Consider the following 17192-nt stretch of genomic DNA (forward strand, 5'->3'; position numbering starts at 1 on the left):
TTGTCTGTCTCGTTCCGCGTTTCGCTGGGAAACGCGGAGCATCCTCCGGGGTTCAGAGGATGTGTTTTCATTTTTTCATTCGCCTGTATCCACTCCTAGCCTTGTCCTCCTCTTTGTAAGACTTGGTGCTATGACAGTTCTTTACAGCTTCTGGGTGTAAACGTGCGTCGTGAATTTGCGCCGGCAGTGCTCCCACTGAGAGCGCCGCGCCGGTGAAGATGAGCCACTGCGATCGTCCTCTTGGGACGTTGAGTCAACTCGGTCTGTCTCTGCCTGCGCTGCGCTTCGGCCTGGAGAGAACGACTGAGCGCGTCTTTGGACGACGAGAAAAAGAAAAACAAAACTTGACTCCTTTGCCAAAGCTTGAAGATCGCTGATCCTCAATCCAAACCGTGTTTTTTCCCCTTATTTTTATTGCTTCTTGCTTAAAAAAACAAAACAAACAAAAACAGCAGAATGTTTAGTGTTTTTATATATATATATAGTTACGTGGTTGATTATGAAGTATTTTCTGACAGAAGTGTACTTACTCAGCTACTCACTGGAAAATCGGGCTATACTACTGTCCCACCTGTGTTTCCATCAGTACGTGCAGCGTTTCTTTTTATTTCATGTTTAATGTTACTGTTCGACATGTCGGATTTTCCCCCCTCTTCCTCGCGTGTGTGTGTTTTTCAGACTTCTTCAGGTAATATCGTACATACCGTTCGTGGCATTGAAGCGCGGCGGAGGAGGGAGACGGTCAGGCGCAAGTCACACCACTGCCCACTGGCCACTGTCCTGGTCAGGGCTTGACCCCTGCAGCCCAGCCCAGTGCACGTCTCTGCCCCTTCTCGTCCCTGGCTCCTTAGTGACAGAGCCGTTCTGCAGCTCCTGGGGTTAATTAAGCAATTAAGGATCGATTCGGCGCTGCGCAGCGTGGGGGGTGGTGGTGGTGGTGGGGGGGGGGGGTTCGAATTCCTGTAGCGGATGAGAGCCCAGGATCCCAGGCTTCCCATGCGACCGGGGAAGGAGCCTTAATTGTCCGCAGCCCTCACGGGCCTCCTCAGTGACCAGTGGTGACGATGAGACAATGTCGCCCTACTGACTGTGAGCGGCTGAGGCAGCGAGCGGCTTGTTAAAACCTGGCGCGGATCCGGACGGTCCCGGGGGCTGTGGGCACAGGGCTGACCCGAGGGGGCAAGAGGCGCTGCAATGTGCTCGGGCAGCACTAGGTGTCGCCCTCCTCCTGTTACCCGGAGAAACAGATCCGTGGCTGAAAAGTGAATCGGTCGTTCTGGTTCGCCTCTCTGTGTGTGTGTGCGCGCCTCGCCCTCTCCTTCCCCGCCACGCTCGCCCTGTGTAGACCCTGTGGACTACCTCTGAAGCAAGGGGGCACACGCCTGCCGTCCTCAAGAGCTGTACGCCCCGGGGGGAGACTGCTGCCGTACCCCCACTCTGTCCCCCACCGCCCACCGCGGCACCAGCGCCCGTGTCCCCCAAGTCCTCCTCGGGTCGCTGTTCTGTTCTGCGTCTAGATCTCTCGGAGCTCGTCTGCGGGCCCGTATACCCAGCACACACAGCACACGGGACCGGGGACACGGTCCGTTCCGTGCTGAAAGAACGAGGACAGAGAGGCGGCGGTGCGTCGGTGGCGCCCCCTTCAGGAGTCGGGAGCTGCGTCTCTGATTTCCTTGTCCTGTCGGCCGGGAATAAACCTTTACCCGTCCCGCTGCCGCCTGCCCCTGCCGACGCAGCTCCCTACTTGAATGAACTTCCAGGTGATATATATCTCTACGGTACATATACATACCGTATATATTTTTGAAAAACCGTGCCAGTAATAAATCAACTCAAGGGGCACCTCGACGCGAGTCGGTGCCGAAGGGGGGAGGAGGAGGTGGGGGGCGCACGGGTGGTCGGGCCGTGGTGGGGGAGGTCCTCTCCCCCCCCAGGGGCAGGGCAGGACAGGGGCAGGGGCAGGGGCAGGGGCGCAGCTCAATCCACGACCACAGTCAGGTTCCTCTCCAATACCTCAGCGCCGGGAGCGGGCCCGCGGGCCGGCGGGAGCAGCACGGGGATTGACATATATATTTTGGGAGATAATTTTATGTGCCTGTTCCTCGCCGACCGCGGGGCCGAGCTGTTTTGAGATGAATAATTTTTTTATATATATATAACGATTATTATAATTATTGTTACTGTTACGGTTCATGAATTTTAACCTCCGCCTAGTAAGTCGTTTATATATGTACGATTTTTTTTCTCGTTCGGTAGTGGTGTCTTTACTTGAATTCGTGACCTGTAACCCTTTATTTTGTGTCGTTCGGGTTTTGTATCGGTTTTTTGTTTTGTTTTGGTTTGTGTGTTGATTCTTTCTCCTACACATTTCTGTTTTAAAGAGTTGGGTCCTGTGTCGTCTCTTCCGCAACAGCAACCTGGTGATAAATGTGTTCCTTCACCGGTGTAACCCTCTCCCTCCCCTTCAATAAAACAGAACTTCAGCATCTCTAGACTGCGTCTTGTGTGGTTCCATCATCATCATCTTATCAGCAACAAGGTGTGACCAATCTTTTTTTTTGTCAGGCATAAATTATGCACACACACACAGGGGGCGCTGTACTAGAGGGTGGAACACACACACACACACACACACACACAGGGGGCGCTGTACTAGAGGGTGGAACACACACACACACACACACACACACACACACAGGGGGCGCTGTACTAGAGGGTGGAACACACACACACACACAGGGGGCACTGTACTAGAGGGTGGAACACACACACACACACACACACACACAGGGGGCGCTGTACTAGAGGGTGGAACACACACACACACACAGGGGGCACTGTACTAGAGGGTGGAACACACACACACAGGGGGCACTGTACTAGAGGGTGGAACACACACACACACAGGGGGCACTGTACTAGAGGGTGGAACACACACACACACACACACACAGGGGGCACTGTACTAGAGGGTGGAACACACACACACACACACACAGGGGGCACTGTACTAGAGGGTGGAACACACACACACACAGGGGGCACTGTACTAGAGGGTGGAACACACACACACACACAGGGGGCACTGTACTAGAGGGTGGAACACACACACACACACACAGGGGGCACTGTACTAGAGGGTGGAACACACACACACACACACACACACACACAGGGGGCACTGTACTAGAGGGTGGAACACACACACACACACAGGGGGCACTGTACTAGAGGGTGGAACACACACACACACAGGGGGCACTGTACTAGAGGGTGGAACACACACACACAGGGGGCACTGTACTAGAGGGTGGCACTGTGTGCGCAGGTGCTCATACAGGGAGCTGGTGGAGGGGAAGGCTCACACACACACACACACACACACACACACACACACACACACACGATAAATCCTGCAGCGTTGTGTTCCGATGTGCTGTGGGAGCCACAGGGCTCACGCAGGGAAGACTGGGGCTGAGGGTCGGCCGCCGTGCCCGTTTCGGAAAGAGGCGCGAACGCAGGCCCCCCCCTCCGTCGGGCAGAGCAGGGGGCTCGGAGAGGAAGAGCCAAGAAAAAAGAGGGTGATCCCACATTTCTGTTAGCAATCATTCCATTGCACGGGTACAGTTCAGCCCTCTTCATCCCAGAGGATCCCCAAACTTCTTTACCAATAGGGGGGACCCAGTTCACCCCCCCCCCACACACACACACACACACACACACACCGCAGGGGGACACACAGCAGCCCCACAGCACCCAGCAGGCCAGGGCCAGGAGAGAGAAGCTGCTGCACCAGCTGGGGTCTGGGGGAGCTGCAGGGAGGCCAGACTGGCCCAGACCACAGTGGGGTTTTAGTCAGGATGCAGGCATCGACGCCCCTGCTCTGATGTCCATCTGATGACCAGTGCCGTGGGAACTTTAATCCACAGTAAAGGACGGCGCCTGGTAAGGACCTGAGAGCAGGCGATGTGTTCATCCAACGATTTGTTCCATTCGGCAATTGAGATCAGAAATAGAATGAGAAGCACAGGCAGAGCCCAGAAAAACGAGTCCCTGAAAAATTCATGTCTCAACCAATCAATCAATCAATCAATCAATCAACCAAGTAACCAACCTACCTACCTACCTATCTATCTAGGAACAAGTAATAGGTTTATTCCAGGCTGAAAAGAGAAGAAAGAAAAGACAACGTTTCGGCCGTGGAGCCTTCTTCAGGTGTGAGAAAGACAGGGCAGTCAGCAAAGGTGATGAGGCAGGAGAACAAGAGCTGGGAGAGAGGAGGAGCAGGGGGCGGGAGCAGGGGACAGACAGGGAGGCCAGTCAGGTGGTGTGAAGTCAGGACAGGTGAAGAGAGGCTGCGGCATGCAGCTACAGTACCCTCCTGATCTGTTTCCAGCCAGAAGAAACAACAATCAGGTTTATTTATAGGTTGACCAGCGGGCTGAACGCTGAGAAATAACCGTAAGGACGGGGGGGCGGTCAGCAAATAAATCCACCAGCACACAGACTCTCGTGCACCGAGCCCCTTTATTCACATTCCTCCTTCGGCTGCGGGAGGCGCCGTTTCAGACCCTTTTGAAAAGGTTTCCTCTCCAGTCTTCTTGTCCTGCCCCCGAGTTCACTTGGCATTCCTGCGCTGGCGTGTTATGCTTTGAAACGGGCAGCCCCGAGTGGCGAGGGGAGCCCGCAGAGGCGGGCGTGGGCCCCGCGTCCGCCTCTGCCGGACTGACGCCCCACCCAGCCACCCGCCTCTGCCGCCCCTCCTCCGGAGACAGGAGGAGGAGCAGAAGGGGGCTGAGCTCTCCGTTCCCCGGCCGGCGCAGCCCAACATGCACAGAAGGAAGGACCGGGGGGCCTGGCCGGGACAAGGGACAATCCTCAGGAGCGATTTTCTTGCGCTGGCCTGGGAGAGAGCATTGCGATGCTGCTTCAACCACATTTCACTCAACACGAGGCTGAAGAACTGGCCCTGTGAGCAGGCACGTCCAGAACTGGGTCTGATTTTTGCCAGCTCTAATCAGTCCTGCAGGCCTCCTGTGACGCTGCGGACAACCAGGGACTGAGGGCGGACAGGTCTCGGTTCTCTGTTGTGCATAACTCCTTACTCACAGAACGGCAAAAAAAAACCCCAGGCACCTAGTGCCGTGAAACGGTAACCCCCAGACAAAAGCACAACAGCGTCGGAAAACCAAACGGACACCGTGTGCGACACAGCACCCCCTTAATCCAGAGCTCACGCAGTCCACAAGCCAGCTTGCGGCGGCTCTCATTACGATCAGCAGAACAGCATCCTGTGCATCTTCACGGCAAGGCGACGCCACCCTGACTCCGCCACCAGCCGCTCGACTTCTGGAGCAGGTGCCGAGCTTCAGTGGGCCGGGCAGCAGGGTGGGGCAGGTGTTGGGGCAGAAGGTGGATCCCCTGCAGACTCCGCTGGAGCCCCCCGGGTTCGTAGAGCATGCCGTCTCATGCCGGGTGGGGGGTTTCCGTGCTGTGAGATTCTGCAGCGCGCCGCTGGGGTGAGGCCGGGGAGAGCGCAGCTGGCCCTGGCCTCCGTCAGCAGCTTCCTCTGGGGATCGGGGCTCCTCTTCCTGCTGCAGACCCGGGCTGCTCCAGCTTCCCTGCATTGCCAGAGCCACACACCCGGGCTGGAGCACCCCGACAGGCAGCATGGCCGCCCGTCGCTCAGGTACTGTGGAGTGCACGGGGCCGGCACAGGGCGGGTCTTCAGCGTGCTGGGTACGTCATGCTCTTATGAAGCTGAGATAGTTGGCGAAACAGGACTGAAGGGCTCTGCCACGCAAACTGAGTCACTGGAAACTTGCGTGAACTTGGGAGCACAGCAACAGTGATGATGCAGATAATAAAACTAACACTGCATTCTGCAAGGCATGACTAGATATCAATCCCATGATAAATTATGGATTATCCCACGACCCTGAATTGGTACGATTGGTTCTAAAATAGATGGATGTAGCATCTAACATTCATTTCAAGTAATGCCAAAATAAATGCTGTTTTCAAAGTAAGCAGACAATGTGAAAATGGAACCGGGTTCATTTCTTTTAGTGTTGGTATTATCACTGCTGTGGATCCCTCATATCTTTGTCAAAACTGGATAAATGTCAACGAGACACCATTCAGCCCCACACGTGGCTGCTTCTCAGTTTATTCTTCATTTTCGGCTTCGAGAAAAAAAAAAAAAGCTCTGACAAAAATCCTTTCGGCCAACCAGTATCCGGCGCTGCAGGGTTTGGTCCTGTCCACCCTGAGGGCTTTGCGCCCAGAGGTGTGTTTCCTGTCCCATCAGGCCCCCTGGTGTGTGTCCTGAGACACAGGAGAGCCGTCCTGCCTGTGCTGGGATGTGTGCCGAGCTTTTACTCCGCTGTGTCGTTCCATTTCCCGGTCGCCGATTACCCTCGGTCGGTAGACTTGCCGTGACTGTGCTCCATTTCCACAAGTAGAAAGATCTCAGGCCAGGCCAGAATCCCCAGGTCTCCGAGGGGCGCTCTCGTCAACTTGACTGTCAAGACCAGCTTGGCGTCTTCAGTCAACAAGGGCCAGCTGCCCCAAGCTCGACTGGTCTCCAGTTAGCCATCAGGCCACTTGGTCTACAGCTTATAAAAATAAATAAAAAGGAGAAAAGAACACCAGCAACAGGAGGGGAAAGAGGAAAAAGAGGTCTGCTTGTATCCCATGGGTTCGAATGGCCTTTTCCTGTGCTACCTGCAGGAAACACTCAGGTGGAGACAGAGTCCGACACCAGGGAGAGCTCCAGGCCCCGGTCGGAGAGCGTTCTGCACCGTGCAGTGCGCTCCATTTTTGTTCAAGAAGAAAAGGGGGGGGGGAAAATCAACATCGTTTGATGATCAGAACCGAATTGATGTGATTGAACTGGGTGTTCTGCATGGAAAGAAGGGCCGTTTCCCTCCCTCCCTCACCTCTCCCCCCAGGGCCCCCGGAGAGCCCAGACCCAGACCGGCCGCAGGGGGGCGCGGGGACGTCACGCGTTGATGGCGTTGGCGACGTCCGTGAAGACGAGTCGGCTGGGCCTCTGGATGGGCCCCTGGTTGGTCACCAGAGCCTGAGGAAGAGACGGGGGGAGACAGGAGTGTCAGAAACAGAAAAGGGCTACAGCTCTCTCTCTGTGTCACAGGATTCCAGTGAACAGCGACTCTGACTCTCCATGCTCAGTCCACTCTTGCTGGCTTCCTGACTGCTGAAGCCACAGTTTGCCTGGGTGGGAGATCAGGGATCCTGACCCACCACAGGAGCGAGCCCGATGGGTGTGTAGCAGGAACAGGGGAAGCATGGTGGTCTGTCGCTCTAACTGTTCGAATGCGCTGGATCTTGCCGCAGCTCGTCCTTGTACGTGCGCCATTTTTTTCAGCTCTTCCACCTGAAGCACCCCTCTCTTGTCCACATCCTGTCCCTTCCTCATCCTGCTGTGCCCAAGACAGTCCATCTCGAAGCCACTGTCCAGTTTGCTGTGTGTGCCCAGCAGGCGCCAGTCCAGTTTGCTGTGTGTGACCAGCAGGCGCCAGTTCAGATTGCTGTGTGTCCAGTATGTACCTAGTTTGTTGTGTGTACTGGGCACGTGTGCTGTGTCCAGCTTGCTGTATGTGCCCAGTATGTGCCAGTCCAGTTTGCTGTGTGTCCAGTATGCACCTAGTTTGTTGTGTGTACTGGGCACGTGTGCTGTGTCCAGCTTGCTGTATGTGCCCAGTATGTGCCAGTCCAGTTTGCTGTGAGTCCAGTATGCACCTAGTTTGTTGTGTGTACTGGGCACGTGTGCTGTGTCCAGCTTGCTGTATGTGCTCAGAGGGAATCTGGCTTTCTTGCCGCGCCCGGCCAGAGGAAGGGTACCTTGCTGTTGGTGCCAGGGGCTGCACTCTCCCTGCCATGGTCCAGCAGCTCCTGCTCCAGCTCGTCCTGCTCCTCCGCCGGGTCGAAGTTGTACATCGGCATCAGCTGGTGCCGCAGCTTCTCCAGCCTGTGTCAGGGGTCGGGGGCCGGGTGTCGGGGGTCAGGGGTCAGGTAGGAGGCAATGGGGCAACACACAAGACAACACCACAGAGGGCCGTGAGGGGTCGGCAGCACAGACATGGGGAGAGAGTGCAGACAGCAGGCAGCCATAACACGTCTGATAATGTGATAATGATAATGTTGCTTTATTAGCCCTATACAATTTCTTGCATTAGGAATTTGTCTTTTCGCATACCTCAGCTTGCTCTCCATGAGACACAGACACAAGACAGGGAGAGAGAAGCTGGGGGTCAGAGCTCAGGGTCAGCCATTGTGCAGCGCCCCTGGAGCAGCTGGGGTTAAGGGCCTTGCTCAGGGGCCCAATGGAGTTGGTTTCCTCTGCCGGCCGCGGGATTTGAACCGGCAACCTTCCAGCCACAGGCGCAGATCCTGAGCCACAGAGGCACCGCTCCGCCCTAATTCAGGTCTGTGCAGCCCAAGCCATGCTTTATTCTGTTAACTGACCCTGTAATCACTCAGATTGACACTGCTGAGGTGGATCAGGGGTGGCTCTGTGATCAGCATCGCTGCCTAGCAGAGCTGGGGTCCCGGGCTCAATTCCAGACCCTGTGGTGCTCTCTGTGTGGGGTTTGTACATTCTGCTCATAGGTTTCCTCCCAAAGTGCAAAGACATGCCGGTGGGTTCATTGGATTCTGGGAAAACTGGCCCTGGTGTGAGTCTGTGTGTCTGTGTGTGGCCTGTGATGGACTGGTGTCCCATCCGGTGCGTATCCTGCCTTGTGCCTGTTGCTTGCTGGGATAGGCTCCGTCTCCCCCCCCAACCCCGAATTGGAAGAAGTGATTAGAAAATGGATGGATGGATGTTAAACAAAGATCTAACAGGGAGTCAGCTGGAGCTGCAGTGCCGAGGCTGGGCACTCTTCTGCCAGGGGTGGGGGGTTGGTTACCAAAGAACAGTATCACAGTCAAGCCAACGCCTGTTACAGAAGCCCCAGACACTGGGCATGTGCTCTGGGTTTCCCAGCAGGCAATTAGGCAGAAAGTGCCCTTGTGGTTCTACAGAATTGCTAAGGCTGGCTTGGAGGGGAATCCCCATGTTCCGACCCACGGACAAGTGATCAATCCGACCCGTCACTATTCTACGACTGCGCCCGCGAGGTGTTTTTCTGAACCACGCTCGCTTGTGGGTAGACCGCTTCCTCTCGCCGATTCGCGCAGAGGGCCCGTGGTGAGGGCAGGGACGCCGGCCGGCGCGCAGAACGGGCGAAGGCCGAGGGCACGGCGTACAGCCGGGGGAGAGGCAGTGCCGTGTGGCTGGCCCGGCCCGGCCCGGCCCGGCCCCGCCCCGCGGGCAGAACAAGACAGACTCTCACCTCTTGCGTTTCCTGATGTACAGCACCTGTAGGGCAAACAGAGGGGCCGTCAGCGCCGGGCTCTCCAAAGGCAAGACAGCTTTGCAGCTGTGCGGCTGAGTCGTCTTACATTAGCATCTCAATGCTCACGGTGTCTACAGGCACGACGAGAGGACTGCTGGGCAGGGAGACAAGCTGAGAGTTGGGGTACAGATGCAGGAGGTGAGAAGGGACAGAGAGAACGGTAAGGGGGTGAATGAGAGGAGAAGGAGTGAGAGGTTTGAGGTTCTGTAATGGGAGTTTATAGCAAGAGGGCCTCCTCACTGACGGAGGAAAAGGAAGTAGGGGTGCATGAGGCTGTGTCGCAGCTGGGCAGAGAGGGCAGGGGGCTCTCACCATGGCAACCGCTAGGCCGATGACGGTGATGATGCCGAAGGGCAAGAGCACCATGCCCATCCCCGAGCCGCCCGCCACCAGCTCAGGGAGCTCGGTGGAGTTGAAGCCGGTGTCGTTGGTCGCCATGGTGATGGGGGTGGGCCGAGAGCTGCCGTTGTCCCGCCCGCCGCCGGTCGCCGTGGCGTTCAGGAGGTAGATGGGCGTGGCGGGGGCGGGGCCGGAGACACTGGCCCGTGCCGTCCCCAGAGCCAGCATCCCTCCGCGCCGCCGAGTGGGCCGAGTGGGGGATACTGGAGCCCCTCAGGCTGCTCTGCAGTTCCTCCTGCCTCTCGGGGCGCCATTCAGAGAAAGGTGCATCTTCAGGTCGGCCCCTCCTCCCACCAGCGCTCGATGTTCCTGTCACTGAAACAAAAAGGACCAGCATTGAGAAGAGATCTCTCTGCACCTGTCACACAGCACTACCGCTTTCCGAGTGCAGTTGGTCAGACCAGGATCCATGCTGGGTTCAGTTCCGGACCTGGGGTGCTGTCTGTGTGGAGCCTGTATGTTCTCCACATGCTCGCATGGGTTTTCTCTGCGTGCTCCAGTATCCTCCCACAGTCCAAAGGCATGCTGGTGGGTTAATCAGCATCTGGGAAATTTGATCCTGGTGGGAGTGTGCGTGTGCCCTGTGATGGACAGGCGTCCCATCCAGGGCGTGTCCTGCCTGGCGCCTGTATCCCCTGTGGGGATAGGCTCCAGCTCCCTGGTGGCTTGGAGTGGGAAAATGGATGGACAGACTGCCAGACGGCCTCATGTTGTTTGAGACCATTCTTACATTTGTGAAGCGTAAAATCGAAACTAGGTATGGATCTGCATACGTCTCATGTCAGAAAAACATGCTTTCACGTAGACGTCCTCCAGGATAATTCCTCTGGAGCAGGGGAAGCAACACCAGTCCTGGAGAGGTTTTTCACCGGAGCTCTTAATTACACGATAGAACTCTCGCGCTTACAGTAACCGGACAAGCTGAAGGCTTTCCTTGTTCTTGAGCTGCCGGAGCAGCCCTGCTGGACAGCAGCACCTGGAGAACCGGACCTGGGTGCCCCCCCCCGCCGCAGGCCCTCGTCGGCGCACAGGCGCCAACGCCAACGGGGCCCGTCGGCAGAGAACGAAAGCTCGGTGCGGGCAGAAAAGGGGCAAGGCATGAAAGCCCACCACAAACACAACAGAGCACACAGCTACAGAGGGGAGGGGGCGACGAGCTCGCAGGAGCGCCGCGCCCGCGGTCACAACGACACAGCTCTCGTTCTGAATGAGCGGCCCGGCACGGCGCGTCCCCGGTACGTCTGGGTGCCGGTTTGCTGCCAGCGGGAGCCGGCACGCGGGCCGCGGGGCTGGAACGTGGAAAGCACAATGCGAAACAGCGCCGAGCAGAAAGAGGAACAGCCCCTGGCAGCACCTGTATCCTTTGGGGGCTGAGGTCGGAGGAAGTGTGGAGCAGGAGCCCGTACAGTGTGCGCAGCGTGTCTGCGTGTGAGCGAGGGGGCGAGAGACTGGGGGGAGGGAAGGGCAACTGAAGGGTGGTTAGAGGCAAACCGCACGCTTCCTTCCCACAAGCCCCTGCTCTTCGCAGGAGGCCCTAACCGTTGGGGCGGGGGAGAGCCGTGCGGAGCAGCAGCTGGGGCGCCGGGGGCGCTGCCAGTGTCCGTCCGGAGCCATTTCAAGCCGTCCAGGCCCGGCCGGCCTGCCTGCCTGCGCCGCGGTGCCCAGGCGTCTGGGGCTTCTGTGTCATGCCGCACTGGTGACGTCCACTGGGGCCGTGTGGCCGCTGTGGCTTGGGCGGTAGAAACGATTTCAGAATGCGCCGTCACCCTCTTCTCGTTCGGTTCCAGAAGAGCACCAACGCCCTTCGCTGTACACATGGCCGGATCGGGGGCAGGTCCTTAAAAAGAAGGTTTTCCCACACTGGTGGGCTGAGCGAAAAAGTCCCCTTTAGCCAGCCTCGAGCCGAAAAGACTACAGTGGAGGAGGGCCTGATCCAAGTCTTCAAAATTTTCTCAAAGACCTGGACAAAGTCGTCCCGGAGAACCTCTTTAGGAAGAAAAGGGAGACACAAAACAGAGGAAGCAGATGGAAAATACACGGAAGTGCATTTAAAAACTGAGAGCAGGAGGCACTTCTTTACACAGAGGGTTGTGGGGGGCGTGGAACAAGCTGCACAGCCATGTTGCTCAAGCCGATACACAGGCTAGACGGCTTGTCTCTTAACTCTTCTTACGCCTTTCCCCATCTGCCCCTGCAATACAATGCCCTCCCCTGCAGGCAGATCAGAGACAAGCTCTCCTGAGCACATGAATCCTCCCTGTTCACAGCTTCTGAAGCCTCTCGGCAAAAGGCCGAGCTCCAGCCGCACCGAGACAACTGAAGCGAAATCTGACAACCATGCCAGCGGACCCTGGCGGATGGAGAAAAAGAGACGGCACACGATATCATCAGTTACAAAGTGTGTGTGTGTTTACTTCATTGCTGTCATCTTTTTCTGATAAGAAATCGCATCGCGATAGATCTTCATCTAGGTGACACACTGCCAGCTCCCGGACAGTACGAGAGCCAGAGTCTGTTGGCTTGGATTCTTCCAGGTACTGTAGGGGGCTTCTGGACTTCCCCCCCTGCGTAGTGCCAGCACCAGTCCCAGTACCAGTAGCGGTCGGCTCGCCCACATCGCTGGGACCTACGTTGGCCCCCACGACTTTCTGTTTCTTTCTGTTTTTTTCTTGTCGTCGTTGTTGTTGTTGTTGTTGTTGTTGTTTTGATTTTTCGGCCATGGGGGCGTGCACGCGTGTGCGCGCAGGCAAATCGCCAGCCCCCCTCCCTCCACCCTCTCCCCCCAGCATTCCCCCCCCAGCTTTTCCCATTACGTTGGCTGTGGCTTGGCTGAGCCCCGAGACAGCGCGCGGTGTTTACAGTGTAAGCACATCTGCACGGGGAGGGCAGGATGTGGGCGAAGTCTCTCTGAAAGAGAGTAACAGCACCGCCACGCAAATACCAGCGAAGGAGATCGCAGTTACTGAGAAACGGGTCGGCGCTGCGGCGGCGGCTCGGCACGCGATGCTCCTGCACCCGGCGCCCCGCGCCCAGCGCGCACAGGCCGCCTGCAGCCCGGCACGGGCCCAGTGCGGGCCCGGCGCCCTGTAGTGACCCCACCGGTGAGACCAGGGTATCCCACAGCTCCGTTCTCAGCCTCCCTGCAGCGCTGGTTTAACCTTCCAGAACAAGAGCAACACTGAGCTCCTCCTCAGCCCTCTGCGGGGCCTGGCCGTGGGGCCACGGATTGTCAAAGGTGAAAGCAAATCGACAGGTTTCGCCCCGCCGCTCCCAGTACGGGCCGGCTGGGTCGGTTCAGGACAACAAAGCTGATCTCGGAGGAGACCTCAGCCCAGAGAGGGTGAAAAAGGAACGAGGGGAACGAGTAAGGAGCTCTCTGTGCATGAGAAACAGAGAGCGGGCCTGTGCCGGCCGGTGGGCGGGTCAGCGCCCTCTCGGGTGTGGCCACGCGGAGCACCGGCGCCGCTCGTGCGGTCTCGCCGGCCCGGGACCGGTCCGGGAAGCGCGCGCAGGTGCTCCGGCGGAGCCGAGCCTTTGCAGCCCTTCTGGGTCGAAGGACGACACCGGGCTCCTGCATGAAATCAAGCTCCCTGTTCATCCATTTATTTTTTTTAATTTTTTTTTTGCTGCAGAGGGTGTGAAATGGAGGCCTGCTGTACCAGCAGAGGTGGCGGGGGAGGGCGCGGGGCGGGTGAGCGCCGGGGGGGCCCCCCCAGCTGCGCTGCCCGGGGCCCCGCCCTCTCGCTGAGTTTCCACGCTGCGTTTGGCACCGTGCGGCCCCTCCCCCTCTGACCCCGGCGCAGGCCAGGGGCCCCACCGCCATCTCGGGTTTTGCTCTTCGCTTATATTTTTCCACTTCGGGTTTCTGTTGCCTTTTTTTTTTCCCCTGCTCTTGTCATCTCTAACTGTTTGTATTTCCGCTGCGACGCCGACTCCGCCCACAAGCTGAACGGCACGCTGATCTTTCTTTGTTTCGTCTAGGCCCAGAGCGTAGTCGCGCCACGAAATGTTGTGTTTTTTGGGCGGGGGGGGGCACATTACTCCTGAACTGGATTTGCGAAAGTGGCCTCTGACTCTCACCAGGGAGATGCCATCGGTGTCATCTCGAGTCTTCGTGGTTCCAGGGAAGACACTGGCACTTTCGAGAGGCGCCATAATAGGACACTCCTGTAGCGCGGTGGAACCGAACCCGGCATTCTTTCTCAATGGCACGGATCGAACCGCCACCTCGCGGCGCAGTGACCTTCGTGTCCAGTGGGCGCTGCCACCATCCACTGGTTCTGTCTCTCCCCCGTGCCCGTAGGTTTTGCACCGGCACGTTCTGCACACGCGGAGCGCGGGGCCACGCGGGTATCCGGCGCGCGCAGACGGGCCTCGGCCTCCGAGCCGCCCGGCAGGCCACCCTTACCGCCCGCCGCCCAATCAGGCGCCCGCGGTCCCGGCCGCGCAGCCAATCAGAGCGCGGCCCCCCGGGCGCCTGCCCTGCAGAGGCCCCACCGGCCCCCCGGGGATCCTCCCTGAGAGCGCAACCGAGACGACGGGGGGGGGGGGGAGGGGGGCTCCCGGCATGGGCGCCCACACTCACCTTCTCGAAGACGTCCGCCGTGGGGGCGCTCGTGTCTTTGGTGAGGGAGCTGCTCTGGGGGGTCGGGGGGGGTTATTCCACTGCCCCCCCCCCCCTCCTCCTCCTCCTCCCCTTCCCGGTTGTTCCTTCTCTTCCCCGGCGCCCCAGGCTGAGCGGATGGTTTCCCCCAAGCAGCGCAGGTCGGACCAGCCCCCCCCCGCAGGGACACGGCGGCCGGTTCTTACTGCAGAGCAGTTGGCGGCCTCCCCCCCTCTCCCCTCTCCCCGCAGGCCCCCCGCTTCCCAAGAAATAAAACCTTTCCAGCGCACAGCCTCGTCCGCGAGGATGCTGCAGCCCGAGCTCTCTCCCAGTCTCCTGCTGCCGACCTCCCCACCCTCCCCCCTTCCCCCGGCCCTGCTGAGCCGTGATTGGCCACCTCCGGCCTGACCCCGTCCCTGATTGGCCGGCGGGACAATCCGTCAGGCTCCCCAGGGATGTAAAAGGAGGTTTTAATGGCTCGCCGCACCAGATGCTGTCAGGATTGGGCTTTTGTTTGTATCCGGGTGGCGGCCACTGGGAGCTTAACCCTTCGAGCGCCGTCACGCGGAGACAGATGCGAAACTTGAAGTGAGTGGCAGCAGGACCTGGAGCCGAAGAGCTCCCCCTCTCTTTTCCTTCTGGCACAGAGGCTGGACTTTTGACAGGGGATATTCAAGATACAGTCTGGTTGTTCTTTTAAAACTGTACCAGATAACAGCTAAGCAGATAACGACAGCACCCCCTTCCCCCCCCAAATCCCCTACCCACTCAGAGAGCACAGGCTTGTCCTCCAATTAGCACCTGGATCTCATTTTCCCACTCGGCTACCACAACCTAATTCCGATTATTTTGTTCTCCACAGGCTTGCAGAGACAGACTCCAGCCTCCCCTGCTGCTACCCTGAAACTGAACCGGAGTGGTTAGGAAGTGGAGGGATGGGTTTCTCAGCGCAGAAAGGCGTTTTCGTCAGAGACGAGAGTCTGGAACGAGCAGGGATTTATTTAGGATCGTCTGTGAGCGCGCAGCTTAAAACACGTCTCTTGGAGTGTAATTCGCACTGTGGAGGTCGGGGTGATAGGCAGGGACAATTGACTTCATTACAACCCACTGCAGAAAACAGTATCTACAGCACATCCACAGCGCAGTGCTGTCTGATCCGGCTCTTGCAAGCTTTTATTGTTAATCAGCTCTTAACGAGCTAAAACAGCCTAATTGATCCAATTTAACAGCTCCTGCTCGCTCGTCAGGCGCTGCTGTCTTGAGTGAACCTAGATCCCACCAGTCCCCCGGGACCAGTACTGAGCGGCCCTGAGCTACTACTGACATCGGAAAGGTGCATGGTCAGACGAGGTCACGTAGACAACTTGCCCTCTGCACTGAACGTTTCTACCCAAGACTGGCTCGACGGCTCGTGCCCTGAATTAATGACACATCTGGGAACATTTTTTTCTTTTACATGTTTCCTATCTTCCAGAAACAACTTTTCCACCCCTGTTCTCATATCTTGCCTGGTAAGTGTAGCACGAAATGGTGCTTATTCAAAAAAAAAGTTTGAAAATGAGGACATTTTCGGTCATGTTTTCCCCCTAGCTGTGTTCCTGGAGGCTTGTTTTCAGAGGAGAAGGCCACACGTGCTGTTTCCTGTTTCCCTGTCCTCTGCTAACAGCAGTAAAAAAGTAAAGATGCAAGGATTCCACACTGTGTGTCATCTATTATATCACAACTAAACGGCTATATGTAAGATAATATATTTACATTTGACTTAGGTCAGCATTGCTTAGCAGGAGAAGAGCAGAAATGAGATTTCGAGATTCACAAACGCTTTGCAGGCTGGTCTGACGAATGGAGTTGCAGTGTGTGCATGCATCACACCTGGACTGTCTCACAGATCTAAGGACAGAAGCTGTCGATTTCCTTTCCTCTCAGGAAGACCTTTCCGTTGTCCACGGTGCAGGACAAATAAAAAGAAATTTAGCTTTGCTACAGAGGCCATTGGACTTGCAAGCAATGATTAAAAAGTTCAGGATTTATGTAGCCTACTGAACGGAGCCCCCTCTACAAATGTGCATGTATTAAATATTACGCACTGTTCCTTTCAAACGTTTTACAGTTACATCTTTATGTATATTTTTCTTGATAATGTTGTGGTCATGTTTTATTGGTTATGTGTTGTACAGTATGGTGCACCGCTTGCTGCTTAAATCGCCCCCCTCTGGATGAATAGAGTGTTTCTAATTGAAATGAACTGAAATTCTAAAAGTGAAGACAGATGCCCTTCCATACTGATTTTTGTTTTTAACTCTGTTCGGCAAAAAAAAAGGTTTTTTCCTCGTTAACTTGATGGGAAAAAAAAAACCTCACAGTTCCGTTGAGAGGACAACGCGACGACGCATCCTGCAACCGCGGCCGGCCCGGCCACACACCCCATCAGCCCGGACGAGCTGCTGGCGAACACTGCCACCTGCTGGTCGCTCTCTGCACAGCAAGCATAGATGACGGCACGTCAAAATTTGTGAGCAGGCGTGTCCTGGGACTGATTCACCCAGTGAAGGCATTCAGCACGCCTAACGCTACCTAATTAGCAACACATAAGCAAATACCTGATATTTAGCATTATGGCATTTTATACTATTTTAAATGCCCTTTTCGAAGTATAAAGCAGCTCGATTTCTAATAGCATGGGTTTTGATATTTGTGTAGGACAGGTTATATATATATGTGTGTGTGTGACTCGAATTGAATTGAGAGAGAGAGAGAGACGAATACAG

At 56.7% G+C, this 17192-nt stretch overlaps 1 protein-coding gene across 2 annotated transcripts; it reads right to left on the bottom strand.

Annotated features, from left to right (window-relative positions):
• Nucleotides 1–4508: 4508 nt before the first annotated feature.
• c6h3orf18 (chromosome 6 C3orf18 homolog) lies at nucleotides 4509–14749 on the bottom strand. 2 transcript variants are annotated; one of them, XM_088637037.1, is made up of 5 exons: nucleotides 14407–14749; nucleotides 9735–10130; nucleotides 9360–9385; nucleotides 7867–7993; nucleotides 4509–7084 (listed from the first exon to the last, which is right to left on the bottom strand). In XM_088637037.1, the coding sequence occupies exons 2-5, from the start codon at nucleotides 9987–9989 to the stop codon at nucleotides 7004–7006; spliced, it is 489 nt and encodes a 162-aa protein (XP_088493163.1). In that variant the 5' UTR covers nucleotides 9990–10130; nucleotides 14407–14749; the 3' UTR covers nucleotides 4509–7003. The 2 variants fall into 2 exon arrangements, with proteins under 2 accessions (XP_088493163.1, XP_088493162.1); XM_088637036.1 differs by having other exon boundaries at nucleotides 9735–10136.
• Between the last annotated feature and the right edge of the window lie 2443 nt (nucleotides 14750–17192).

The sequence above is a fragment of the Lepisosteus platostomus genome, chromosome 6 (assembly GCF_059453375.1).
Source record: "Lepisosteus platostomus isolate fLepPlt1 chromosome 6, fLepPlt1.hap1, whole genome shotgun sequence".
NCBI lineage: Eukaryota > Metazoa > Chordata > Actinopteri > Semionotiformes > Lepisosteidae > Lepisosteus > Lepisosteus platostomus.